This window comes from Triplophysa dalaica, chromosome 20, assembly GCF_015846415.1.
Source record: "Triplophysa dalaica isolate WHDGS20190420 chromosome 20, ASM1584641v1, whole genome shotgun sequence".
NCBI lineage: Eukaryota > Metazoa > Chordata > Actinopteri > Cypriniformes > Nemacheilidae > Triplophysa > Triplophysa dalaica.
The window spans coordinates 4,924,199-4,951,583 of NC_079561.1; the positions used below are offsets into that span (position 1 = coordinate 4,924,199).

At 36.2% G+C, this 27,385-nt stretch overlaps 3 protein-coding genes across 3 annotated transcripts; 1 reads left to right on the plus strand and 2 right to left on the minus strand.

Moving 5' to 3' along the window:
* Positions 1–187: 187 nt before the first annotated feature.
* Positions 188–1,826, minus strand: si:dkey-78k11.9 (P2Y purinoceptor 1). Its single transcript, XM_056732842.1, has one exon. It carries the CDS (start codon positions 1,729–1,731, stop codon positions 787–789), a length of 945 nt encoding a protein of 314 aa, XP_056588820.1. The 5' UTR covers positions 1,732–1,826; the 3' UTR covers positions 188–786.
* A 696-nt stretch (positions 1,827–2,522) lies between these two features.
* On the minus strand, positions 2,523–6,875 carry ccn5 (cellular communication network factor 5). Its single transcript, XM_056732840.1, has 5 exons — positions 6,743–6,875; positions 5,513–5,726; positions 5,082–5,330; positions 4,128–4,357; positions 2,523–3,755 (listed from the first exon to the last, which is right to left on the minus strand). Exons 1-5 carry the CDS (start codon positions 6,812–6,814, stop codon positions 3,471–3,473), a joined length of 1,050 nt encoding a protein of 349 aa, XP_056588818.1. The 5' UTR covers positions 6,815–6,875; the 3' UTR covers positions 2,523–3,470.
* Positions 6,876–14,437: 7,562 nt separating this feature from the next.
* Positions 14,438–26,962, plus strand: ada (adenosine deaminase). The gene is made up of 11 exons (XM_056732837.1): positions 14,438–15,169; positions 18,838–18,899; positions 19,162–19,278; positions 21,051–21,194; positions 21,347–21,462; positions 21,851–21,975; positions 22,870–22,941; positions 23,693–23,794; positions 24,460–24,527; positions 25,028–25,157; positions 25,438–26,962. Exons 1-11 carry the CDS (start codon positions 15,119–15,121, stop codon positions 25,540–25,542), a joined length of 1,092 nt encoding a protein of 363 aa, XP_056588815.1. The 5' UTR covers positions 14,438–15,118; the 3' UTR covers positions 25,543–26,962.
* The last annotated feature ends 423 nt before the right edge of the window (positions 26,963–27,385 follow it).

The following is a 27,385-nucleotide window of genomic DNA, read 5'->3' on the forward strand; positions in this document are numbered from 1 at the left end:
CATCAAAGTTTGATTTCAACCATTCATTTTACAATGATTTCATTTTTTGACATATAGATAGACTGTTCTTTACATTAGGTAAGATTATTTTGTGTAGAAAACACTCTACAGAAACATAGAAACAGAAAATAAATTATTTAGAATTTGTTTTATTTTACACTTACAAAGAGTAATGAACAAAATGAAGAAACAGAAAATACACATAAAAATGGTTACTATAGTTAATCCATGAACCATAATTCTACAGTAGCCATACAATAGTTACAAAAAACTATGGGTAAATTTTTTACTAGAAAAAACATGGTTAAGTTTATGGTACATTCAACTTGTTTTTAAAGTCAAGAATTCTTTTCAGTTTTTTTTTTATCCTTTGTAGACTTCAAGTTTATTTTAGTTTGTTACATTTGGATGAGTATTTATTCCCAGGTTTACTTTTTATTTCTTAGGAAAGAAGAGATTTATTTTCATTTGACACAAAATTAGACAGTGCCCCTGTTTTCCAGTATTTGAGGCACAGCTTGAGCTACACCTAGGCTGTTCTCAGGAAACACAAACCGTTACAAGCACATTTCCTGTCACACGATGCAAATGATGCACAGTGACGGTATCTAATGTGGAACAGTGAATTACAAATACAACCAAAATAAATGCGATAATAATCTGTTTCAATCAGTTTCATTCACTGATCGTAGACAGGATAAGCAGACATGACTTCAAGGCAAGAAAAACTGAAGTTATGACAGAAAGAATCCATTCATCAGATGGTGATGCACTCATCTTCCTTAATTATGTTCTTGAATTCCTCCAGTTTGCCAGGCTCCGTTTATGCCGCATGCAGCAGTTCATAAGCAGTTCATCACTGTTGAAGAGGTAAACCAGTGGGTTTATGGCACTGTTCATGCATGCCAGTCCATTTCCAATCTGGTTGGCAATGTAAATACTGGAATACCATTTGTGACATTTGCCCAGTAACTTGTAGATTCGAGTTACCAGGTTGAAGTTTCTGAAAATATGATAAGGAATGAAACAAATAGAGAACAGCAGTGTCAAGACCACGACCAGTCTAAGACATCTCAGCTTCAAAATGACATCCGTTTCTTTCTTTGTCATTAGAGTAAAAGCCACATGTCCATAGCAGCACAGCATTATTAATAAAGGAATCCCAAATCCAAAAACCGTCCTTCCGATGCTGTACTTTAGGTAATCTTTAATATAGGCGTCTGAAGTAGTGTCAAAGCAACTCGTGTTGCTGTTGTCGGTTTTTATAAAGAACAAATCAGGCAGACATTGAAAAAAGACCAAAAGCCAAACCAGCGAAGCAATCATCACTGAATGTCTCGCTGTTATTCTTCCCTTGACTCTTAAAGTGTGAACGATGCCCAGATATCTGTAAACGCTGATGCACGTGAGGAAACCAATACTGCCGTAAAGGTTCATACAGAAACAGAACCTCACGATCTTGCAGAAAACATGTCCAAATGTCCATTGACTGTTCGATGCATAGTAAAACACCAGGAAAGGCAAAGTCAAAATGTATAAAAGGTCAGCCAGACACAGGTTGAGGACAAAGATATTTACGTTACCCATTTTTTGCCAGTTCTGATACACAGATTTCAGACCAAAACAGTTGCCAAGTAGTCCAAGTGTGAAAACGGCAACGTACACTGTGGGTAAGAATCTGTGTGTAAAATCAAAATTAACCTTTCCGCACGTAGAATAGTTTGACTCCATTGTTATCACCAGAAGTAATTTAACGCGACACGTTTGTGGAAGTCAGATATTCTCACATGTGGAAAGCTTTCAGGAAGTGTGCATGGTGAGTAATGCATTACTTGAGAAGGTAAAACAAGAGTTAGATGGCAAATAAAACTAGGAACTAGCCTTTAGAGATTATATGTATTTTTTCCATGGAAAATTTCAACACAACTCTTACATTATTATATCTATAAAATAAATCATAATGGCACAGCAACCCCCCCTGTAAGCTTAAAGCTAATTCTTGCCTGCCCTTCCTTCAAAAAAACAAGTGAGGGCAGTCTAACACTTTAGTTTGTGAGCATCCTCAAGTCTAATGCTCATGCTATTATTCAAGTAGATTGTATAATAAAAATAAAAACTCATCAAAACAAGAACGTGATAATGATTTTGTGACTCGAGAAAACTAAAACAAATCAAAGCTGTTATATTTTAGTGTCTTCAAAGGAGCTATCACCTTGCTTGAATTTGCAGAGTTATCATTTATGAGCCAGTTTCTTCAGGTCTTACCCTGAGATGTTTTTTAAACAATATTGAATTGGTTCCCATCTTTTCCTCATTAAGTCCAAATCATCAATTTCAAAAAGTGTTTATAAATACAATTTTAGTTTTCTAAGGAGAGAAGTTATGTTTTCATAATTATATTTGTGTCTACAAAATTTTCAATGGTATTATACTGTACATAACACATAATTGTACATCTGCAGTTAAAGAGCACATAAAGAAAGTTTAAGAAAAACATACAACGCAATAAAATCTTTATTGTTGAAAAGGGGTTGATGTGTGATTATGGTTGTTTATTTACAGTCTATCCAGATTTACATTTTTGACCTGTGATGTGGTGAGTTCTGGGATGCAACCTGAACCAAATTCCCAAACAAATTTCCAGTATTTTAGATTCCTTAAATCAAGGTATTAAAAGTACATCTCATACTAAAATAAAAGTATTTACAAATATGTACAATAAGTATTTGCATTCATTGGTAAACACCAAGACTAGTGCGGGTCCAAATACAAGCGTAATACAGATAAATGTGCCAACAGGCTAAATGTCACATCACACATAACCAATTCATCGCTAGTCAAAGACCATATGTGACCCTGGATCACAAAACCAGTCTTAAGAAGCACGGGAACATTTTTAGTAAAAGACAAAAATACATTGTATGGGTCAAAATTATCAAATTTTCTGTTATCCCAAAAATCATTAGGATATGAAGTAAAGATCATGTTACATTAATATATTTTGTACAATTCCTACTGTAAATATATAAAAACTACATTTTTGTGAGTGGATGGCCTGCCACAGTGCCCCTGATTAACAACTTTAAAGGCAATTTTCTCAACATTGTGATTTTTTTGCACTCTCAGATTCCTGAGTTTAAGACGATTGTATCTCCGCTATATATTGCCCTATTCTAAAAACTCATATATCAACAGAAATCTTAATTATTCAGCTTTCAGATTATGTACAAATCTCAATTTTGAAAAATTGACCCATAAAAGTGGTTTTGTTGTCCAGGGTCACATATGGAGTTCTGCTTGAAATGCACCCCTAAATGCCCCTTGATGATTTCCTTTTGTTATTTCATATTGAGCGAAAATATATATTTTTCAAATGATATCTTTCAATAAGTTAAGACATGAACGCCCAGCACATCTACTATCTACTAAACCCAAAGGTATGAGACACAGGGCTCATATGTGGAAAATGTCTAACCCCGGAAAGATATTCCTCTATATGTTCCAATAGCTGAAGAAGGGCAGTTGTAATGGCACATGCAGGAGTTGATGGTCATGACAGCCTGATTGAACATTTTGCCCCCAGGGCAGCGGAAAGTGACCGTCGTGGTGCCAGTGTGGTGTGGAGTGCAACAACGGTTGTCTGTACACTGGCCGCAATAACGGGGCATGTAAGACTGTGTACTGTAACAGCCCTGATGGGAAAGCAGCAGAGGTCTCGCTGACCGGTAACTGGGCTGACATTTTCGTCTTGACCCCTGAAACATAGAATAAGCAACTAAGCTAAAAATTATATAGCCTTAATACAAATAAAATTGCTAAATTTCAGCTTAATGGTGTTAGCCAAAAATTCACAACACAAGACACACTGTGGTCGCTAAAACTGTTTATCATTGTTCAATATGAAACTTTATTGCTGGTTGTATTGAGTTTTCCCTTCTAAAATAAAAAGTCTATTCTTCTTTCTTAGAAATGCGTGATTATATGGTTAATTATTGCATTTTACTATTTGCAGTATTATCTATTAACATCAGATTTTTGGATCATGACCCATCACTCAAGAACTGGATTAAAGGAAGTTTTGCATGCAAAAGCCTCCCGCCAACATTACAGAACAGCTTTGGACTCACCTGTGGGGTTCTGTGCAGAACAGACGGACATGGTCGGATCGTACACAAGCGTCTCTGCATCTCAAGTCGGCAGGCTGGGTTTTGATTGGACACCCGTGTTGATATCCCAGACCCACAGGTTTGTGAACAAGCACTCCATTCTGAACTATGGTCTACACAGTTGGAGCTCGGCCTGGTTTGAAATGTACCAAAGTTTGGAGGCACGGACTGCTCTGTGCTGGAAGCTGATGCTAAACCAAAAACAATTCAATTATTAAACGTTTATATATGCATTCTGATCTCAATAAACCTTGTATTTTGAATTGAATTATGATCCTCTCTTGTTACAGTTAGATAATCGGTAAGAATGAATACCTCCCACCCTCCGAGATAAAAATCAGCTATTGTTGGCAACACTCCTCTAAATTTCTTAAGTGTGCAGAACACTTAAAAAGAACAAAATGTACCATTCTAGTGGACGTAACTTAGGGGACATTTCCTTTTAAATCTTTTCTGCTGGCGTGTCACTCTATGTCTGGCTTTTTGGGGTTTATTGTTGCGTTACAAAGACATGAGTCTATAGTTATGAATCATGGAAAGTTGCTTCTGTAGCCAGCTTGTATTTGTGCTTTTGGGCTCCATCTTGGCCAGACACGTTCAAATAAATAGTCAAAATCCCGGAGCTGGAATGTAATTCTCAGATAGCGATTGGAAGAAACATTCAAAACATTTATGCAAAATCCCAAAAGATGGAAGGCATCTTATGGAAAGCCTTCTGCCATAAACAGTAGGACGCATGCTGATTAATCATTACAAAAACACATTTTTAAAAGACGACTAAATTCATGACTAAAGACTTTGAGATTTTCCCTGATAAGATGTGATTACATGAAAAACGATATAAGATGAATATCCTATGAGTCATGTAGTTGGAATTTGTTAGCTGGACACAAACACAAAGCAACTAAAACAAACCTCTGAGAGCATCCTCAAGCACACTGTTGTCCATATTTTCACACACCCACTCTTTACAGCATTTTCCGGGTGGTTGAACCCTCCGTGGGTGAGGGCAGTCTGGGCTCGGCAGACGAACGTCCTCACCGCACCGGGGCACGCAGGTCACCCCTCCACCTGAACAGCGACACTGGAGGGCACAAGACGGCTGAAATACCTGCCCCTCCTGGTAAAAGACTCCATTATGCTCGCATCCCAGTTCCTTCTGACCTTAAAACAAATGATCATACGATCTGAATGTTGTCCTGAAATACTGATGTGGTTGACTGCTTTTAGGTAGAGTATGTCAAAACCACATAACACGGTCAGTCACCACATGAACATCTGAACTAAACAATACTACTCCGTATATTGTAATAGAAAATAATAGAAAAACTTGTTTTGGCACTCACTGACACACTCTCCAGGGTGATCGGGTAAGCTGGCGCTGTAGTCACATTGCAGACCCCTCTGGGTGTCACACAGATATCGTTCAGTGCACGCCTCACCCTGCTGCCGGGCACACATCCTACAGCACTGACACCCATCCGGAATGAGAGGAACCCCCTCTGGACACACTGGTACAGGGGTACACTGACACGGCCCACCGCACTGCTGGCAGCAAACCTATGACAAGAGTAGCATCCTTCAGAGAATTACAGTCACACTGTAGTGATTTGAGGGGATAGTTCCCCCCCCCCCTTAAAATCTGTTATCATTTATTCCTTCCATGTATGTGACTCTTCTTCTGAAGTAAAATCAAAAAAATATATTTGGAGATAGGTCTTAGTGGTTTTGTGTACATGCAATTGAAGTCTATAGGGGGCAGTGCTGTTTTGTTACCAACATTCTTCAAAACACCCTCCTTTGTGTTCTGCAGTTGAAAGAAAGTCATACCGGTTTAAAATGACATGAGGGAGAGTAAATGATCAAATAATTGAATTTTTATTAGATGTTCTGTAAATCTTTTGATCAATCTAGTGTATTCAATGCTTATATTTGTATTGTGTAACTCGAATAAAATGAGAGAGTTCACCCAAAAAGTACTCACCCTCGTGTCATTTCAAACCTGTTTGACTTTCATTCTTCCACAGAACGCAAAAGAAGATATTTTGAAGAAAGTTGGTAACCGAACGGCGCCGACACCCATTCCCTTCTCTTATATGGACACAAAACCAATGCAAGTCAATGGGTGCTTGTTAACAACATTTTTCAAATGTCAAGAGGATAGACAGAGTTTTTAATTTTGGGTGACCTATCACATTAATAGCATTGATTGTTTTTATATATTGCTTTGGATAATTTTGATTTTGATACTAATATTAGGAGAAACATCTGATGGTAATCAAATAGCCTACAGTAGGTATTTCCAAGCTCTGGGAGCATTATAAACATGCTTTCAATCATAAAACAGTGTTACAGCCAACCAACAGGTTTAAAACTATGAGAATCTACCATTTGTACAGAACATTCACTGCTTTTTTAATATCAATGCCCCATTACACACAGTTTACACAGAAAAAATTCCATCCACTGACTGAATTTTCAAACAAAACCACCACTCCCACCCCACCCACCCACCAAAAAAACAAATCACACAAATGTCTCCAGCAAAACATGCAAATGATGAGAGCAAATCTTACCTGTGAGCCCAGGTAGAGTAACATTGCCCATGCAATGAGTTTGTTACTGTCTCTCTCTAGATTCCCCATCATGCTCTGCAATGTATGTTTCACCACAATGAGATTTTCGACTTGTGTTACTGTTTGCTCACTGCCTGGCTCTGTGCACATGCACTTTTATAAAGTCGCCCCTATGATGTCATAGCCTGTCTGTAAACAGCGGCTGGAGCAGCATCAGAAATGTTTCAAATTCCACATATCCGTTACCCATTTCCACAACCAGGAATTACATTTTCCTCTGCTTGTCTGCTCTGGCGTGCAAGGTGAAACAATAAAACATACTCATTTGGAAGAGAAAACACACAAGACTTGTTTTGGATCACATCAGAAACTGAAGACATTAATTTGAAATTAATTTGCACATTGAAAGTATTTGAATGATGGTTATTGTTTATTGAATCACTATAACAAATATTTTTGAATTCTAAACAGGATCTATATAGATACTAATGCATGGCTTTAAAAAAGGTTTAAGCTTTGAGTATACTTCTATTACATGAGGTGTTCAGATGGGGAAAAATGCAGGATGACCATATGTGAAAGACTGTTTAAAAATAGATCTAAATAGAAATCTTTTTAAATCTTGTGTTGTAAATTCAGCTGGAGCACATATGGGCAGCCAAATATAGCAAGTGATGTGACTATTAGTCCAAAACCCTTTTCTGTTTATTTTATTACTTTAGAATGTAGTGTAAAGGTCAGTTTTAGGGATGAGGCAGCAAGGTTCTCTCTTTGTTGTTCAAAGACAGTCATTCGTATTCAGTGTGTTTTCTGCTGTGAAACATGAAGACTGCCAGTCAAAGTAATCAAAATATTATGAACCTATAAACGTTTTTGTAAAAACATTCATAAAAGTCCAGAAGAAACATGTTAGGGACAAGCATCTGAAATTAGAAGGTCAGGAATGCGTGAATGTTCTGGGAAGATGATTCACAAAATATTTTCTAAATGTTTAGAGATTAACTGGGCAAGACAAGCAGATGTAGAAGAAAAGCTTTCTCTTTTACTTCTCAAGTCCAGACAGCTGCGTTTACACGTACAGTTAGAAAGCATGTAGATTTCCAATTCTGTCTCATGGAAAAGTTGTCACTTACATGAGTTTAGCTTTCATTGCCTGCCAGTTGACTTTAGTTTACAGGAATACAGGATACAAAACTGGCGGATTCTGATTCTAGTGGATGTAACAGAATAATTCATCTGTGTGCTTTCATTTAACACCTGCTTTGGTACAGAATTAAAATCCCAGTGAAACCCTGAAAACTAAATGACAGCAATTTTATATTTAACGTAATTGTTGTCATTATAGAAATAAGAATTGCAGTGCAACTGTTTATTTGCTGATCCTTGTTGTGCTAAAATGACACAATCGTTTCAGTCATATGCAATTTTCATTCTTCCTATTATATAAGAAACTGGAGCAATCCCCGATAACACGGTTTATCTGGTTTAACCATATAAACTGAACTTTAAACATTTTTAGGGTTTGCCAGATACTAGACTTAATGTTAGAAAAACCTTTGTGCCTTTGAGGTTTGAAGAATTTGGCCACATCTGCAGATTCGGTGCATGCGTCATAGTTTCTGTAATAAGTTGGAAAACTAGAAACAGATTTTTACTTTGTATTACTTCTACTTCTAAATACAACATATCAAACATCAAAAAACACATCATGTTCAACGACCAAAATATAACAAATGCAAAATATTAGAAATAAAGAAGTGTAACATGAGATATCTTTGGCATGCAAATGTATTTTGCATAACATTTTGCATTACAAATTTTCAGTTATTATTTACATTTCGATCTGCTTCTCACACAAAGCTATCACATGGCTTCAGAAGATCTCTGAAAATAACTGTCTGCGTTACTTACAGTTGTATTCAAAATTATTCAACCCCCACCGAAATTGATTGTTTTGGTCGGTTTGACATTGATTATGATCATTCAGTCATCCTGCTTACAATTAAATTAAAGAGGAACGTGTAGGTCAGACAAATATAACATTTATAATGAAATAACCACAAATGTCTTTTCTGAGCTCACATCATTATCATTTTTATTCAACCCCCAAGTGACATTCAATTTTAGTACTTAGTACAACATCCTTTTACAGTTATAACAGCTTTTAAACGTGAAGCATAGCTTGACAAGTGTCTTGCAGCGATCTACGGGTATCTTCGCCCATTCATCATGGGCAAAAGCCTCCAGCTCAGTCACATTCTTAGGCTTGCGCACTGCAACTGCTTTCTTTAAGTCCCACCAGAGGTTCTCAATCGGATTTAAGTCTGGTGACTGCGATGGCCACTTCAAAATGTTCCAGCCTTTAATCTGCAACCATGCTCTAGTGGACTTGGAGGTATGCTTGGGATCATTGTCCTGTTGAAAGGTCCAACGTCTTCCAAGCCTCAGGTTTGTGACGGACTGCATCACATTGTCATCCAATATCTCCTGGTACTGAAGAGAATTCATGGTACCTTGCACACGCTGAAGCTTCCCAGTACCTGCAGAAGCAAAAAAGCCCCAAAGCATGATTGACCCCCCGCCATGCTTCACAGTAGGCAAGGTGTTCTTTTCTTCATAGGCCTTGTTCTTCCTCCTCCAAACATAGCGTTGATCCATGGGCCCAAACAGTTCTAATTTTGTTTCATCAGTCCACAGAACACTATCCCAAAACTTCTGTGGTTTGTCCACATGACTTTTGGCATACTGCAGTCGACTCTTATTCTTTGGGGACAGCAAGGGGGTGCGCCTGGGAGTTCTGGCATGGAGGCCTTCATTACGCAGGGTGCGCCGTATTGTCTGAGCAGAAACTTCAGTACCCACATCTGACAAATCTTTTCTCAGTTCCTCAGCAGTCACACGGGGACTTTTCTCCACTCTACGCTTCAGGTAGCGCACAGCAGTCGAAGTCAGCATCTTCTTTCTGCCACGACCAGGTAGCGTTTCAACAGTGCCCTTTGCCTTGAATTTGCGAATGATGCTTCCTATGGTGTCTCTTGGTATGTTTAACATCTTTGCAATCTTCTTATAACCATTGCCCTTCCTGTGAAGAGTAATCACCTGTTCTCTTGTCTTCCTGGACCATTCTCTTGACCTCACCATGTTTGTAACCACACCAGTAAATGTCTAGAAGGAGCTGAGTATCACAGTCATTTTAAAGCTGCCTAATTGGTGCTTATTAGGTTTTATTGCTGCTCCCTGATATCCACAGGTGTTTTCAATACCTGATTGAAAACACTTCATTGAACCTCTGTTCTTCAGAGTGGTAGTCTTTAAGGGGTTGAATAATTATGTCAATGAAGAATTCACAAAAGAAACATTTACTACTGTATTACAAAACTAATTGATGTCATTTTAGTTGCTTATGGTTCTTTAAGAAGTCCTTGTAGGATTTCATTCTGAATACAATTACAAATGTACACTAAATTCCCTAAAACCATTTACAGCATTGGGGGTTGAATAATTTTGAACACAACTGTACATGATGGTCATCCTGTGAAGCTCATACCCTCTGTTTCAAATCTACTTTCATTGTATAGCAAGAGGCAAAGATATTCTGATAAACTTCTCTTTTGTCATTCCATAGAAAATGGGATGTCAAGGGTTGAGACCTACATGAGGGTGAGAAAATCATGAAAGAATTGTTTGGGTGAACCATGCATTTGAAGAAAGACATTTTTAATATATTGTTAGTTTACATCGAAAGACATGGATTGTTCAATAACAAAAGCTCCCTGTGTACAGAAAAGTAGTACAGCTTTCAGGTTAATTTCAGTTTCTATTCATTTGAACAACCCCTTTCTCACACATTAACCTCAGATCTGACCCAGATGTGATGCCAAATGTAGACAAATCACCTGCTAAACATCAGATCCTGTTCTGTGATGGCTGTTCCAAGCAAACTATGTAGATGTATGTAAATACAGCAGTCTTAAAAGAAAAGGCCTTTGTTTGTGATAAGACCAAGTTCCTGAGACGGTGTCATGAAGTGACATTTCCTCTGCCAACCACAAGAAAACTGTCAGACAGCACACACATAATTTTTGTATTGCAGCAGCTTTGGGAAGAGACTGCAAGTGAACTATACCTGTATATATATTGAATCTGCGAACTCTTTTAATATAAATATTCAGAGTCACTGCATTTTCAAACAAAATGCTCCATTAAATAATCGTATACTTTTAACAAAATTATACTGCAATAATACATAAATATATTATACAGTATTTTTGCCTTGTTCACCTGACCGATCTCTTTTCTACTCTTTAAAATAATAAAACCATACCTCTGTATACTGTGGTAGGCTATATGGGACCAGTTTTTTATTGCATGTATACTTTTTGTAGTCTTTAAGGTGTTCCAATTGCTTCCATTGTTTCCCTCATATGTAAATCGCTTTGGATAAAAGCTTCTGCTAAATGACTAAATGTAAAATGTAAATGTTTTCAAGAACAAATATCGAAAATACTTAATTCAAGATACATTAACATGGTGGGCAGAATACATATTTAGTACTGTTTCCTAAAAACAATTATTAAAATGAAGCGAGTTGCATCAAATAAGAAAAAATATCTGCCAATGGGGGTAAAAACTTTAATTAAACTTAATAAAGATACAGAACGTATTTATTTTTCTTCCCCACTGGCAGATTTTTTCTTCATGCATAAACTTAATTGTGATTTTCTTCAGAAAACTAAAGTTTACTAAACAAAACGTATCTCAAAAGTCATTTTTAAGTGGACTGCAATGGGAATCAAGACAAAACTACAAAAATCAGTTTTTTGCACAGCATTGGACATTCACAGAATGAGGGTGGATTACAGTTTTCAATAGCTGGACATAGACCGATACAGTATTAATGACGACCACATTTTTATAACAGCTCATAAAATGGTATTCCTGTGGGAACACGGATGTTGGTTTTTCAAAACACAATCCAAAGTAACCTAAGAAAAATGATTGAGGTCCATATCTTTGAGTTTAGTTAACACTGTGAAACCTGTTAACTGTCGGAGGCCTTTTCAAGCCTACACATGAAAACGCATGTTGGAACTAATATGGCAGTAACTCATGAATTCTTTCTAAGACAGACTTACGGTTGGTCTCGTTCGAAAAAAGAAAAATCACACACACACAATTTTTTTTAATGTTTTTCTTTGATTAAAAAATACATTTAAAAAGTCGCATAAGGATAACAAAAAATCTAAGCACACTCTTTATAAAAAATAATAAATTACTCTCCCTACATAAATTATTTAAAAAATTAACTAAAGAAATCTGTATTCTAGTCTTAGACCTTTCCAATGATATATAGTTTGTAATGATTCAATTAGAAATTACACGAACAATATTGACACAAAACTTAGGTGTCCCGTATACGGAACGGGTGACAGTTATCAGGCTACAAGATCTTTAGAGAAATGGTTTTAAAGAAACCTGAAATCAAAGATTTAAAAATGTTCTACAAGACTTAACATTTCACATTACTGGAGCTTGTGTCTTAAAATAAGTAAAAACAAATAAATGAAGGATAATACATGGATTCATTGTAGCAGCTACTTACTAGTTCCTAACATACTGTTTAGCTGGAAAGGAGAAAATCTCGACAACCGCCAACCCACTGAAAGCCACTTGCACAAAAAGTAAGAGACATATAATAGAATGCTGATGCATGACATCTCAAACGAAGAATAAGTTAATAGTTAAATGAAGCACTGAACATTAAATAACCACATTGATTTTGTTACAATTAAGGTGTTTTGATTATACCCAGGATTGAATCGCAAGTACAGGGGAAATACAGGGGATTTCACGCAGACATGAATAACAAATGAAATTCTTAAACTGTTAGATAGGGGGTGTTCTGCAAAAAGCCACAAAAGACAGAAAACCGATTGAAATAAATTGCCTCTGAATAAAAGAATGTTTTGATATCTTCCCCCAAGCTTTACATCTCCATGTGTTAAAAGCACACAGAGTAATGAGGGATTTATAGAAATCATGGGGCGACCACAATTTCAAACAGTTCCAGCAGACTGATGTATGACACATTTAATGGGATGTTTTTGCTGGTTGTGAAACAGAGAAAGGCCCATGTGGCTTCCTGCAGCGAGTTGTTGGATGAGGCCAAGTTAAACAAGCATTGATGTTTGGGAACATAAATGTTAACTGTTTTAGCCATGCGGTCATTGTAATGCTGCATTCTTTCCAATGCGTCACATTTTGCATGTTAAAGTTAATTAATTAATGACCTTTTCTGTAGATCTATAAGTAGATCACTGGATCGGCAGCCCATATTTGATCCCCAGAGAACACATTTATTTATAAATATATAAGTCCACTCTTCAAACGTTACGTGCAAATATGAAGTAAAATCCCAATAATATAATGTGTGTACAAATGCCGTGGACCTGTACTTATGCAGCGTTCAAGACAAGAAGTAGGATATTTACTAGATTTACTTACATTTAAAGTATTTAGAAACATTAAAACAATGTTACGGCATGTCTGGAAAAATTGTCCGTAGGGTGTGAGTGCGTGAGTGAATGAGTGAGTGTGTGTGCCCTGCGATGGGTTGGCACTCCATCCAGGGTGTATCCTGCCTTGATGCCCGATGACTCCTGAGATAGGCGCAGGCTCCCTGTGACCCGAGGTAGTTCGGATAAGCGGTAGAAAATGGATGGATGGAAAACAATGTTACCAATAACTTAGCAGCATTAAAACATTACAACTAGGCTTATCTAACAATAAAAGAGCCCGTCACGCTAGCAACGCTTAGGTCATGGGTTCCATCCCAGGCACGTACTCCAATACTATACTGTACGATTTGAGTCCCTCTGACCCTTTTAATTGCATTTTATCTATTGGGTCACCAAAATCTATTTTTGTATCAATCGAAATGTCTCCTTTAATACGATTTAAAAACACGACATAGATTTCATATTTATATAAGAAATAATCTTGACGTTTTCCGTTGACGCCACAAAAATAACGCAACGTAAGGCGCTTTGGACAAAAGGACAAATGCATAAATCTAAATGTAATAGTGGCCAATAAAGGCCTGCTTTAGAAGCCGCACTCACCTTTAAGAATAATAATCAGCAATAACAACAAATAATCTATAACAGTGACCCCGAACCAGTGTTGGGTGTAACTAGTTACTAAGTAATTAGTTACTGTAATTTAATTACTTTTCCCTTGAAAAAGTAAAGTAAGGGATTACTCATATGTTTTCTGTCATTTAAATACAGTTACTTTTGATGTAATTAAACTAAATACTTTGTTAAATATATGCGTGTGCAATAGCGTAATTGACTTCAAAGTCTTACTTTCAAATCTGTGCTTTAATGTATAATTCTCACATTTGTAATACTTTGACCAGTTAATAATATTATTTGAATGAATTCAATAAGCCGTTTCGTGTATATTCTTGAATCACTAAACTAATCAAGGTTGATGTAGGATATAGAAAGTAATTAGTAATGAGTAACTAAATACTTTTTGGACAGAGTAATTTGGACAGTAATCTAATTACACTATTGAATATGTAATGAGTAACTAGTAATTAATGACTTTTCCAGAGTAACTTACCCAACACTGCCCCGAACAAATATCTAAATCACATCTTCCTTTTTATGTGTCGATGTGTGTTGCTGCAATACTAAAATAATCCGCACGAGGGCGCCAACGTTTCAAACGTGGAAGGCGTTTATAACTAACGTGATTGAACTGCCATCGTTTTCTTACTTTGACGGACTCTCACCAGGTCTTCTTTCCCTTTAATTTCAGGCATAACTTCGGAAATCTCGGCAGGTTAAACCAAATTTACAGCATAACTTTAACAACCAACTCAGTATCAAACAAAAGCCCAACCGGAGCGCAACAAAGTGTCAATCACACTCACAATAGTCCTTTCACGCAATCGTCTTGTTTCGTTTGGAAACCTGTCTGCTGCATCCAGCGACGCGATGCGACCAACGCGGAACGCTTCCGAGTGTATGAAGTTACTAATTAGCAGTTTTGTAGCGTCACGTCGCGTCGCTCTCAGCGTAACATCGTCTTTAAGAGATTTTAATAGGATTATGATCGTAAATCTCCTCGTCCGTCAGTGTCGTGTCACTGGATACAATTGTCACTTTCTTTCGAGCGTGTTCAGACGCGTTTACTGTAGAGGCGGAGCTGGAGCGCGTACAGTGCTCATATTATCGCTTCATAACGCGTGGACTGGAGTATAAAACAGTGAATGGGGAAGCTCAAGTTCACAGTTTGATCTGACAGGTCCAGGAGTGCGTGTTTTTCAAGTTCGGTCACGATACATAAACGCTTCGATTCACGACAATGGCTGAACATTGCGAAAACAGTGGAAAACCTGTATTTGATAAGCCTAAGGTTAGTAGTGCTTGTGTTATCACATGTTGAATGTGCTTTGATGTGAATTTTAATTCGGCGCCTAGTGTCTATCATAAGGACCACATTAAAATCTTAAGTTAAATGTCCACTGATGTGTTAGTTGATCCATTCTGGTCTTATTTACATATTATTTTACAACAGTTTTGAGTCATCTTATTTGAATGATGCATTGCAGTGTATATTTTTAGTTGCACACAGTCTTGTTCATTTATGATGGGCACATAATGCAATGGCCAAATACACAGAGAGTAAAAAATGAGCGCTCCAGGAAAGCCTTTACACTGTAAGGTACATACAGAATGTAGGAACTGCCCTTTGAGTTATTGCACTGACTCAGCAAGCAGAAGTCATTCTGGACAACTGATACTGAAGCATGCTGATAAGCAGATAGTATGTGGAAGTGTCTGTGAAAGGGAGTGTTTTTCTGGTATGGTTCTTGGAAGACAGCGTGCGATATGAAATGCTGACAGTGATATCTCAGAGTCAACAATTGTTCTTCTGCGTGTGTTTCGTCTTAAATTCAGGTTCACAGCATTCATCATTTATGAATAGTTAATGTGTTTTTCATTTTTCATTGTCTTGTGTGACTGTGATGTAGGGTTGGGAATCGAAAATCAATTCCAATTCTGGAATCACAATCGAAGGTTAGATATCGGATACTTGATATAAAATGAAAATGTCAATTCCTCTTATCAAGTTTCTGTTTGCACATTTTTAGAAAGTTCATTTGATAACTTGTGATCTCTCAATAAAGGCCCTTGACCAATATTCACCATATTTCTACCTTGTTTAACCATAGTTGATGGTATTTGTAGTAAAGCATGGTAACCACATATTTACAGTAGTTTTATTATTGAAACGTCAGGTTAACCTTTTGTGGTAAGGCCCCCCAAACATAGATTTAAGATCTTAAATTTAGGATTATAATAAAAACCAAAGACCTGTTCAATTCCTGCTATCAATGCTGGAACATCAGTTTCATTGGGTTAGTGATATTATTTTTCTGATGTTTGATTGCACAAAATTATTTATGGTACATTTCTATATTTCATAAAATGCCACAAAAACGATGCCCGCCCTGGACACGCCCTGGGGCCCCCAGTTTTAGATCCACACGTTTAACTATGATATTTGTAGATAGCTATGGTAATACAAATTGGAATAAATCTGATAAAACTTGGTTGCTTTGTGGTAACATGGTGGTAAAGATATATATATATTTCTTTTTACAACGTTGCAATCGAAACTGGGAATCACAAAGAATCACAATCGATAAACAGAACCATCAAATTGACGTCAACTTTTTCAACGACTTTGCTTTGAAGCTCAAACGTCTTGCTCCCAGATGCTCTCTGCGGTAATAATCTGGACCATCAGGTTTTGCACAAATGCTTGTCCGTGACTGCATATAACCACAAAGCTATGCGTTCATTAAACAATCAACAGACATACCAAATACTAAAACATTTGTAAATTTATGTACATGAGAAGAAGCATTTGTAATTGGTTTTAAATTTCTAGACTTAACTGTATAACAAAATGACACTTTAGAGCTTAATTTAGGTTGAAATATCAGTTGAATATTTACACATTAGTCAGCAATTTAATGAAAGGGTGTTTCCTGCTTAACACAGGACTGTGTACTCTTGAGATAGCTTATTATAAATGCAGATACTTTTATTGTTTATGTTTTAAGAGAATGTTCTCTCTTAGTGAACTAGAAAGCAAGTTATCACATTTGAGAACACTCCTATACAAACTACATTTTGGTACTAAATTAGGTTCAACCTGTGTATCAGTATTAGTGTTTATGAAGAATTTTCGTTTTTGGGTGAACTGTACCTTTAAGAGAGTCTTTCGAGGCTCTTTGATGATGTGAGGCTTTCAATCTTTTCAATATTTAAACAAGATGGCTGACTCCGTCTTCAACAACTCTCCACTTTGTCCTTCAGTGACATTTTAAGGACTATGGTTCAGTAGTTGTTTCTAATGCAGATATGGAAAACATGAAGAGTCTTCTTAAGAAATATGTTTGACAGTGTGGTTGGGCGAGACGCATTTTTTTTCCACTAAGCATTTTCTTTTGGTAGCAGATGCTGACAAGGCTCATGAAATGACAGACAAAAACCGCTGTGGTTAAACATGTGGTATTTCACAAACTCATGATCTCAAAGGAAAGCATTGTTCATCCTCTTTTATAAATCCAGTCTTCGTTATACTCTAAAGACACTGAGTATTGTAATACTGGAAATGAGTTTAAGTTAAAATAATATACATTGAATTATTTACTGTCCCTAATGTCATTCTTGATGCACATGCTTGTATTTCTTTACACTGTAAAATAAACGGATTATCATTTAACTTGCTGATAATCTTTTACAGGGAGTTAAGCCAGTGAGTTGAACTTGAGAACCGGATCAATGTGAAGACTGTAGTAAATAGAGTATTTTATGGTACTTTGGCACTTACTTTTTATGGGACGTTTCTATTAACTATTCCTATAGAATGTGTGGTCGCTATAAATGATACGAGGAAATAATGACAGAATTTTCACGTTTGGGTGAACTGTCCCTTTAATACGCTCAATTTGTTCGGCTCTAATGCAAGCAAACTGAAATACATTTGTTTGTAAATAATTGTTCTTTTAATTAAACGTAATGCAAAATAACCGGGCAGGCAGGGAGTGTTCATGTCACGTGCTTGAGGAAAAGATTGCTTCACTTCGCTCCCTCTGGGTCGCTCACAGCTCCCTTAACCTGATCCCACAAGTAATCGAGACCTTAAACCCAATTAAGTGAAAACAGGACAGGTGACATCATCCTTGTTTACTCCAGTCAAAGGCACCTTCTCAATGCTTTAATAGTAATGCATCACCTTGATCTTATTCTTGAGTTTTTAATATGAAATGCAGTCGTTTGCACTTACAAATCAATGCGGTTTTTGTATGTAATTTTAAAGGAGCAGTTCACCCAAAAATGAAATTCTGTCTTCATTTACCCTTAAGTGTTTTCCAAGTCTGTATAAAAAATGTTGCTCTGGTGAACACAGAGAAGGATATTTGGAATAATGCTTGTAACCAAACAGTTCTTGGGCACCATTGACTACCTTAGTAGGAAAATTACTTTGTTCCGTTGAACACAAAAGAAGATATTTTGAAGAATGTAGGAAAGCAAACTGTTCTTGGGCACTTTTGACGACCATTGTCATTTTTCCTCACTTGTTCCTCTTTCCAGCTTGTTTTGGGGATGAGTGTTTGTTTCGCATCTGCTGGATTTCATTCGGTCATCTGTCTGCATAGTTCATCATTACTCAACACATTGAAGACATTACATTGCCTTCTCCCACAGCACTTTCTGTCCTTTCAGAGGAACTCATTTCACCCAGCTGTGCGTTTCACATTCTAGATTCACTCCAAGAGGAGTATTTCACAACTGTGCGTGATGGAGACTCCTCTCGCCATGACAGCCTGAAAGCTGAGCTCTAAATGTTTGATGAATGTGCCTTCGCTCCAAGGAATAAACATGTGTCTGTATTCTAATGGCTGTAATACTTCAATGTGACGTTTGTCAGCTGGTTCAGTCCTTCAGTTGATTTTCCGTTTGATTTCTGGTTGCCGTTGATATACTGAATACGTTTCTTTTTTGCAGATTGAGCTACACGTGCATCTTGATGGTGCGTTTCGAATAGAGACCATTTTAGATGTGGCAAAGTAAGTGACAGATTCCCATTTACAGGAAATCATTTATTATTGCTTATATAACATCTTCGTAATCCCCCAATTCCTCTTTAAGAAATAAATATCATGTAAATGAATCATTATTTAGTCATGTTTTTCTGTAATAGACTTTGAGAGCATTTTGATGTTGTTTTATTCAATTTTGGGGTCTTTTCTTCAATGTTTGACAATGATCTTAATCTCTTAAGTGTAATGTATATCACAACCCGTGTCCACTTCTCTATCTGTGTCTCAGGAGGAGAAAAATCACTCTACCCGTCGAAGATAAAATGAGAAATCTGTGCACAGTAGCTGAGCCGTCCTCACTTAAAGAATTCCTTGGCAAGTTCAATCACTACATGCATGTCATTGCGTAAGTAGTTGAGCCGTGATAACATCTGCTGACTATATAAAACATGTTCTTTTGCTGTTGAAAGACCTTGCATGGAAGACCATCGTTTTGACTTCCAATGTTACAGACGCCTGTAGATGATGCACCCTAAAGAACAGAATAACCTTTCCAACGTCCGGCGTATATCTTTACATGCAGCTCATGCGCTAGCACACATCGCACCTTCCCCTTGTATCGTCATGGCAACTAAAATATAATGTCCCCTACCTCTGCATGGGCTCTTTCTGCTGTTTTGGCCCGTGCGGACGATTTTCTCTAAAAGAGTTTCTGAGGGTCCAATAATGTGGAATTTTCTACACGTGTCCACTGGGGTTCAACCTTTGTTGACATGCTTGATATTGAAAGAACCCTCGTCCCTTGAAGCTTTAAAAGGCTTTTTTCCCCATAACAGCATTGGGAACTCACTGGACTCTATTGTGTAATGGTTCAATGCATGTTATGTGACGCAAACATGCTTTATTGCTACCCATAAACTGCTCTTTTATTTATCACTTTTAAGAATAATGTTTATTCATGGACAGATTTACTTTGAGCTGTGTAAAAAAGGCAGAAGTGTTAGGGAGTTGTTCAAATGACCACAGGGCCTATGATCCCCTGTCAAGTGAGGGTGGTTTTGGACAAACCGCTTTAGATGTTTTTATAAGCATCCAAAAGAAACACTCGGTTCAAAAAGTAAATGCAATAGTTTTGTCCAATGACATTTGTAACATGAAGACATTAAAGCATTTTGCTTTAGACTTAAATGTGATGGGGTTCATTGACATGAATATGATCCAGGTGACGCATTGAGACAATACAGCACGTATTTCTCGGGTCTGTTTTCCACAGCGTTACTTTTTAACAGTAATTTAAATCATAAGCTCATTTTGGGTCCAAAAAGATCAAGTTAGCTGTAATATTTCATGACTTTTTTACCTTTCTCAAACCGATAAACCACTCATAGAAAAATAGTAGCCAATTTTTTTGTAGGTAATCAACCATGGCATTTGTAGTAAAACTTATACATAACAAATTCACCAAAAAACATTTTAACAAGAAAGTTTCTAAAGTGACTACTTGAAACTGTACTCAAACAATACACCAAAATGCTATCTTGGACTTTGTAAAATGTTTTCTATATTTCTATAAATGTAAGTATATTGATGTATGAGCTTTGTAATGTCTTTAACCCTTACAATGTGTCTGTGCCAGATGCGACGTGATATGCGACATAGAAAAAACGTCACTAGACCATTTTGAAAGCACCTAGTGTTTCAGTTTTTTCCCCCCGTTTTTATTTCACTTTTATAGTTAAGTCTAAAAGATGTTTGTTTAACGTTTCGATTCAGTTCAAAATGTTCTGTTGTTGTGTTGTTTTCTAATGTTTGTGTTATGTAAAAAATAGAAAATCAGTTATAGCTCATAGCGGTTCCAAAATGAGACAAACATTTTAAATAACACAACAAGAGACCTTTTCAAGTTTGTTTGGTGTAGACATGTTGTAAAGATGTTAATTTCAGTTAAATATATTTATTTAAATGCAAAGTGACTTACAACTGAGAAAACAAGCAAAACAGACATTTCATTCTGTGGCGCAAACAAATACAATTACACAATTCTCCAGAAGACTTAAGTCTGAAACACAGATCAATGTGAGACACACATGTGAAAACAAAAGAGTACATCCATTCCTTAGAGAATGTATATAAAAAGTTCACTGTGTCTTATCTGTCCCGTGTTCTATCTATCCACAGGGGTGATAGAGAAGCCATCAAAAGAATAGCTTATGAGTTTGTGGAGACAAAAGCCAAAGAGGGAGTGATCTACGTTGAAGCGAGATACAGCCCTCATCTCCTGGCCAACAGCGGTGTGGTTCCTATACCGTGGAACCAAACAAAGTGAGTGTACCCTTGGACAATGTTTTCATAACACAATAATATTGACATCCACACGGCCTTTATGGATATCACGGATGTATTTTCACAATAACAATGACCTGTTCTTGCCTTTGTTCTTCTGATTCCTGTCTCTCCTCTCATCTTCCTCCCAGAGGAGACATTACTCCAGATGAGGTGGTGAATCTGGTGACCCAGGGGTTTAGCGAGGGGGAGAAGGCCTTCAAAACCAAAGTCAGGTCCATTCTGTGCTGCATGCGTCATGAACCAAGTAATGCACTCTCACATCTCACCCCACCCCAACAGAGTGTGCTGTCTGTTTAAGAAGCCACGCCATGAGGTTAAAACCCATTAATCCACAGATGCTCTCCAGGAAGAGTCTCTTTGGTGATGCAGCAATGGCTTTTATCATTATGACAAGAGAACATGTCACCTGCAGATTGTCTGAGGGGTTTATTCCTTGTAGTTATATTCCTTAGAGAAGGATCTGTTCATGTAACCCCCATGAGCAAAACATATATCATTTATCATAAATCATTTACATTTACAGAAAAATGCAAATATTGCATTTTTAAAATGTATCTTTCTAATAAAGATTTGATGTCTGAGTTTACTTTACATTTATGAAGTTACTAAAAAAGGATTTATTCTAATGGCAGGTTGGTCTATGGACGTCATCGAGCTTTGTAAGAAGTATCGAAATGATGGAGTTGTGGGAATAGACCTAGCAGGAGATGAATCCTTGAACTGTGAGTCAAAGCCAGATCACAAGAAGGCTTTTGAGGTAAAAGTCAACATATTTAAACTTCAGATTGCAAGCTGAGAAAATATTTTTTCTGGCAATTCCAGCGTTGTGGACTGTTTCAGTAAAAACTTGAAATATGAAGTCTAAAACCAACAAATTTGAACATCTGACCTATATGTATGATGCTTTCATCTTACGACATTTGCATTGAATTGGCCTTTTTTTCTTTTATAAAAAGCTAAACGGTCGTCTTTTAAAGATCACTGTTAACCTATTAAACGTTTAACTTCGGACACTCAATGGTTGGCTCTTATTTAAGATAACCTCAGTGAAAGTACAACTCATCTTTATTATGCTATAAAACTAACTGCACAGAATTTGCTGAATTTGAAAGAACATGCGTGATAATAGTGTTTCTTATCAACATGGTTCGTTTTGCCAAGGTCTTTTTAACATTCCTTACAAACATATTCATTCTGGAGCTTTTTTCAGGTGCTTCACACATACGGTATAGTTTTGGCAGTTATGGTGTAATGTTGAAAGTCACATTAAAACTATTTGATCATTGGATCGGTTTCAAAGTGTACTTTGTGATGCAGACATGTTTAATCAAATGTTTAGATAACATAAAAACACACACATCTGCTGGTTGCATTAGTGTGGTTAGTGCCAAAAATTCAGGAAACAAAACAGATGCCTTGTCGTCACGCGATCTAAACTGAAGTTAGCAAACACTGTTTTTGAAAGCCATATAATCTGTTTATTTCATAGGTCAATATGTTAGAAATAAGGTGAATAGGTTTGCACATGGGTCCATGTTTTGGCTAGAAATGCGGTTATGGTTGCATTTGGAGAGTGAAGTCTTTCCTTGTTTGTAAAAATAGACGTTACTGCTTGACTAGCCGTGGCTTTACTGAGTTTTGTTGTTGACAGGAAGCAGTCAAAAGTGATGTGCACAGAACAGTACACGCAGGAGAAGTGGGCCCTCCATCTGTGGTTAAAGAGGTGCGTGTTCTCTATTGATCAACATTACTAAATTATTAAGCAAGAACATTATTAATATCAATGTACTAGTAGACTTGTAAGCATACTATTTAAAAACAACTTGGGAATAAGTTGCCCGAATTTTTGTTTATAGAGGTACACTTTAAGTGTAACATTAGTATACTTTGACTACATAACCATGTTTTTCATTTTTACTGCAAATGTAATACGAGTGAACATATTCTGCAGGTGTACTGTAATAGTTCATTGCTTGTAGTAACACATTTAACTTGTACTTGTACATTTTCTTTAAGTGAACTTAAAGGGATAGTTCACCCAAAAATGAAATTTCTGACAACATTTGCTTACCCTCAGGTTGTTTCAAATTTGTAAAAATTTGAACACAAAGATATTTGAAAGAATGTTAGCAATTTTCAGCTCTGTGACATCATCCACTACCGTAGTAGGAAAAAAAGATTGTATATTTTTTCTTCTGTTGAACACAAAAAGATATATTTTGAACAAACACCGGTTCTGTGGCACAGATTTTTTTTACATATGGTAGTCAATAATGTTCCAGAAGTGAAAATTGCTCACATTCTTCCAAATATCTTTCCCTGTGTTTATCAGAACTGAAATTTCATGAGAGTGAGTGAATGATAATATTTTGTCATGTAAGAATGATATTTTTTGGGTGGACTATCTCTTTAAGTGCAGCTTTCAAGGCATAAAATGATGTGCCAACTTGCACCACAATGTAAAATCCTTGCAGGCTGTTGACGTTCTAAAAGCAGAACGCATTGGACATGGATACCACACAATTGAAGATGAAGCTCTATACAAAAAACTGCTTAAAGACAACATGCATTTTGAGGTACGCTCCCACACAGTTCCAGGAATCATATATGAGTTAAGACATATACATGTAATCTCATGTTATTAGCCTGATAAAAATGCCATTATCACACGTAACGTGATAATGCAACATGTACAAAGTGCAAACATAATAATTACCCAATTTAAGTGATAAGTCATGATAATATACAACTTATATATAACACCTTCAAACCTTGTATATAACATAAACTTTAACTTGTGCAACTGAAAAATGCAAAGCACAGTGGATTGTTTATTTAAAAATATCCCAATGCTCTCTTCCTTTGTGTACCACAGTGTATAATAATCACAGATTGATTATTAATTTATATTTCTCTTATCAAAGTCTTTGTTAATAAAGTGCTCCATAAGATGAATTGGTTGTGTCTGTTTGTGTGAGACACTTAAAACGTTCAGTGGGGGTCAAGACACCCAGGAGCCAGATTTAGAAACACTGGAGAGGCATTTGCAACTATGTAAACGCATACTGCCATCTAGTGGACAGTATTCAAACACTTATGTTTATAAGCATGTCACTGGACATTCTCTCAGTTTACTAATATTTATATTTAGCATCCACAATATTTATGAGATGTTAAAAGGAAGTTAATAGTATACACAATGTTACCATAATACCGATGTGTGTGTTTTGTCTCACTTTAGATGTGTCCTGTCTCCAGTAAGCTGACAGGAGCTTGTGACCCTGATTTTACGAAACACCCTCTCATCAGGTAAAAATGTTAACAATGCATCTGATCACAGGTTACATCACATTGTTGTGATTGTTAGATGTAACTCTAAATTGATTAAACTTGATTATGGTTAGGTATACATAATAATAAGAATACTATGTATGTTAAATAATAGTATTAATATGTATACTAAATAAATGCATTTTAAATATATACTTCATTAAATGCTATAGTATATTATATATTATATAAAGACTTTGGTTCCAAAATGAGATGCCTATGTTTTTTACATTTTACACAATAAAAAAACATGATTTTTGAATTATTTTAGTTATCTCATTTTGAAACAAAACTCTTTATATATAGTATATAACACTCTTTTTATAATAAATAATAATACATTGAATAAAAAGCTTAATTAATACAATTTATAAAAAGTAGTAATAATAAAATGTTTCATGGGTTTATCAGTTTTCGTCTTTCATTTATATTATATATATATATGTATATTTAATTTTACATATATGTTTTTTTTTTAGATTTAAACAGGACAAAGCCAACTACTCCCTGAATACAGATGACCCTATGATCTTCAACTCCACCCTTAACTCAGACTACCAGGTGGCACAGAAATACATGGGTTTTACTGAAGAGGATTTCAAGAGATTGGTAAAATACAATCCATAAATAAAGAGCATTTTTATTTTATGTAATGCTACGTTCTTTAAAACAGTGTGATATCAAAGCCCCTTAGGGATATATAATGTTAGTATTAAAACAAAAAGCATCTCATTTGTGTCTTTGATAAATGTTTAAATAGTGATAATAATGGAACAGCAAATTCATTGAGTGCACCAGTAGCTTTTTTGTGTATTGGAGTTCAAGGTGTCCACATAATAAAAGGACTTGTGAATGCATTGAGTGAAACTGTCCGCTTCCCCTCCCACAGAATATAAATGCAGCGAAGTCTTGCTTCCTTCCCACAAAGGAGAAAGAGGAGCTTCTTTATCAGCTCTATAAGGCTTATGACATGGTGAACGACACCAGCTTTTGAGCCTCCCACCGCTTTATACAGAGACGCAGTCTGCAGAGCCTTTTGAGATGTTTGCCTTTACATGAATGTGAGAGTGGGCCCAGAGTCCTTGAAGCGTGACTCAAATATCTGGAGAACTCTATGAAATATTTTGTAAACGACACAAAATTCATGGCAACTTTGACATTTAGAAGTACACGTGCGCTCTGTCCACATAAAAGTTGCATTTGTCACATTAATATTACATTTTAGCTTGCTGTATTTTTTCATCAAATGCTGTCGTCTAGGAGCTTGAGGGACATTTTTCTCATTGCATTTTAATGTTTATAATCTAAATATATTGTATTTGATTGCATATGATCTAATGGATGTAATGTATAACCCACTATACTTCACGTTCTCAACAGTATATGGGCCTTTCTACAGAATCGGTGCAAAATCAGTTGCAAACATCTTGAGTAAATTGGGGGGTTTCCAGACTTTTTTATGCATATTGTATTATATCAAAGGTACACATTTTTAGTAATTGTGAAGTTCATTTTCATATTGAAATTTCAGAAAGTTTTGGATTATCTTTTCCCTCCCCAAATTTTGTCACTACCGAAACACAATAATATATAATTTAATAAGGATTATATTTACATATTAAGGTTTTGTCTAAAGTGGTCATATGACACGGCTAAAATGAATATTATCCTTTGTTTTAGATGTTATTCGACGTGTATACACAATTTAAGGTTAAAAAACACTGTGTTTTCCACATACCGTGCATGTTTGGATCTCTGAATTGCGCAGATTTTTAACAAAGCTCATCGCTCTGAAAAGCGAGGTGCGCTATGATTTACCATTTAAAATATCTACTAAAAAACCTACAGCTCACATACTATATCACTACTAAAATACTAAAGAGTTTTGTTTATTAGTTTTTTTGTATGTGGGACAACAGTTTGCACGAAGTCTGTAGAATGGCCCATATGTGCCCAGAAACCATGGAAGATGTGAGAAAAAAGTTTGTGAATCTTAAGAACGTAATGAAGTTTAGCAAAAACATTTTGTTGTACAAAATTATTCAGGACTGTGTATGAAAGGTGCTATATGAATACATTAAATGGTATATTACATAGTATGTTAAATACATTACACCTGTACTTATGTATTTCACCAACGTCATCAACCCGTATCATTAAACCTGATTGCTGTGGTGCTTGTTTGATATACAGTATATAAACTATAGGGTAACACTATAATAACCACTTTGTTGCCCTACCTTTGTTCTAACACCAGAGGGCATTTACCAATAGACTTACCTCAGGAATTGTGTTTCATCTATCTAAAGGCTTAGAATAAGATTGCTAGTTAATAATCAGACTAGTGAAGAAAAATGGTCAGGGCTGCATTTTGTGATGTATAATATGAAATGCATTAAACAGTTGCAACATAAGGAACTGAGCTTCGTCACTTACTGTATAGCCACCTATCCATACAAAGGATTTTGCTTCTGAAATGAGTGTTGTGTAGTTCTTCTGGAAGGTCATAAAGTAAAAAAACCAAGTAAATGAAACTGTACTTAAATGTAGATGATCTTGACGTTACTGGAAAGATGTTTTCCTTAATTTGAGAAAAATGCAAATTCCTTTGAAATCACACCCTGAGTATAATCTGTGAATAGTATTCCATAAAAAAGTCAACAGCCAGTTTCACATCTAGAATTGGAAAAATCCCAATAAATTACATTGATTGTATTTGTGTCATCCAAAAAATGTGTACATTTTATGGTCCTACTGTAGAAAATAAACTTAAGGAACCATCTGTGGTTCCTCAGATGCCACACTGACCGAACTCCCTGGAGAGCTTAAGATACTTT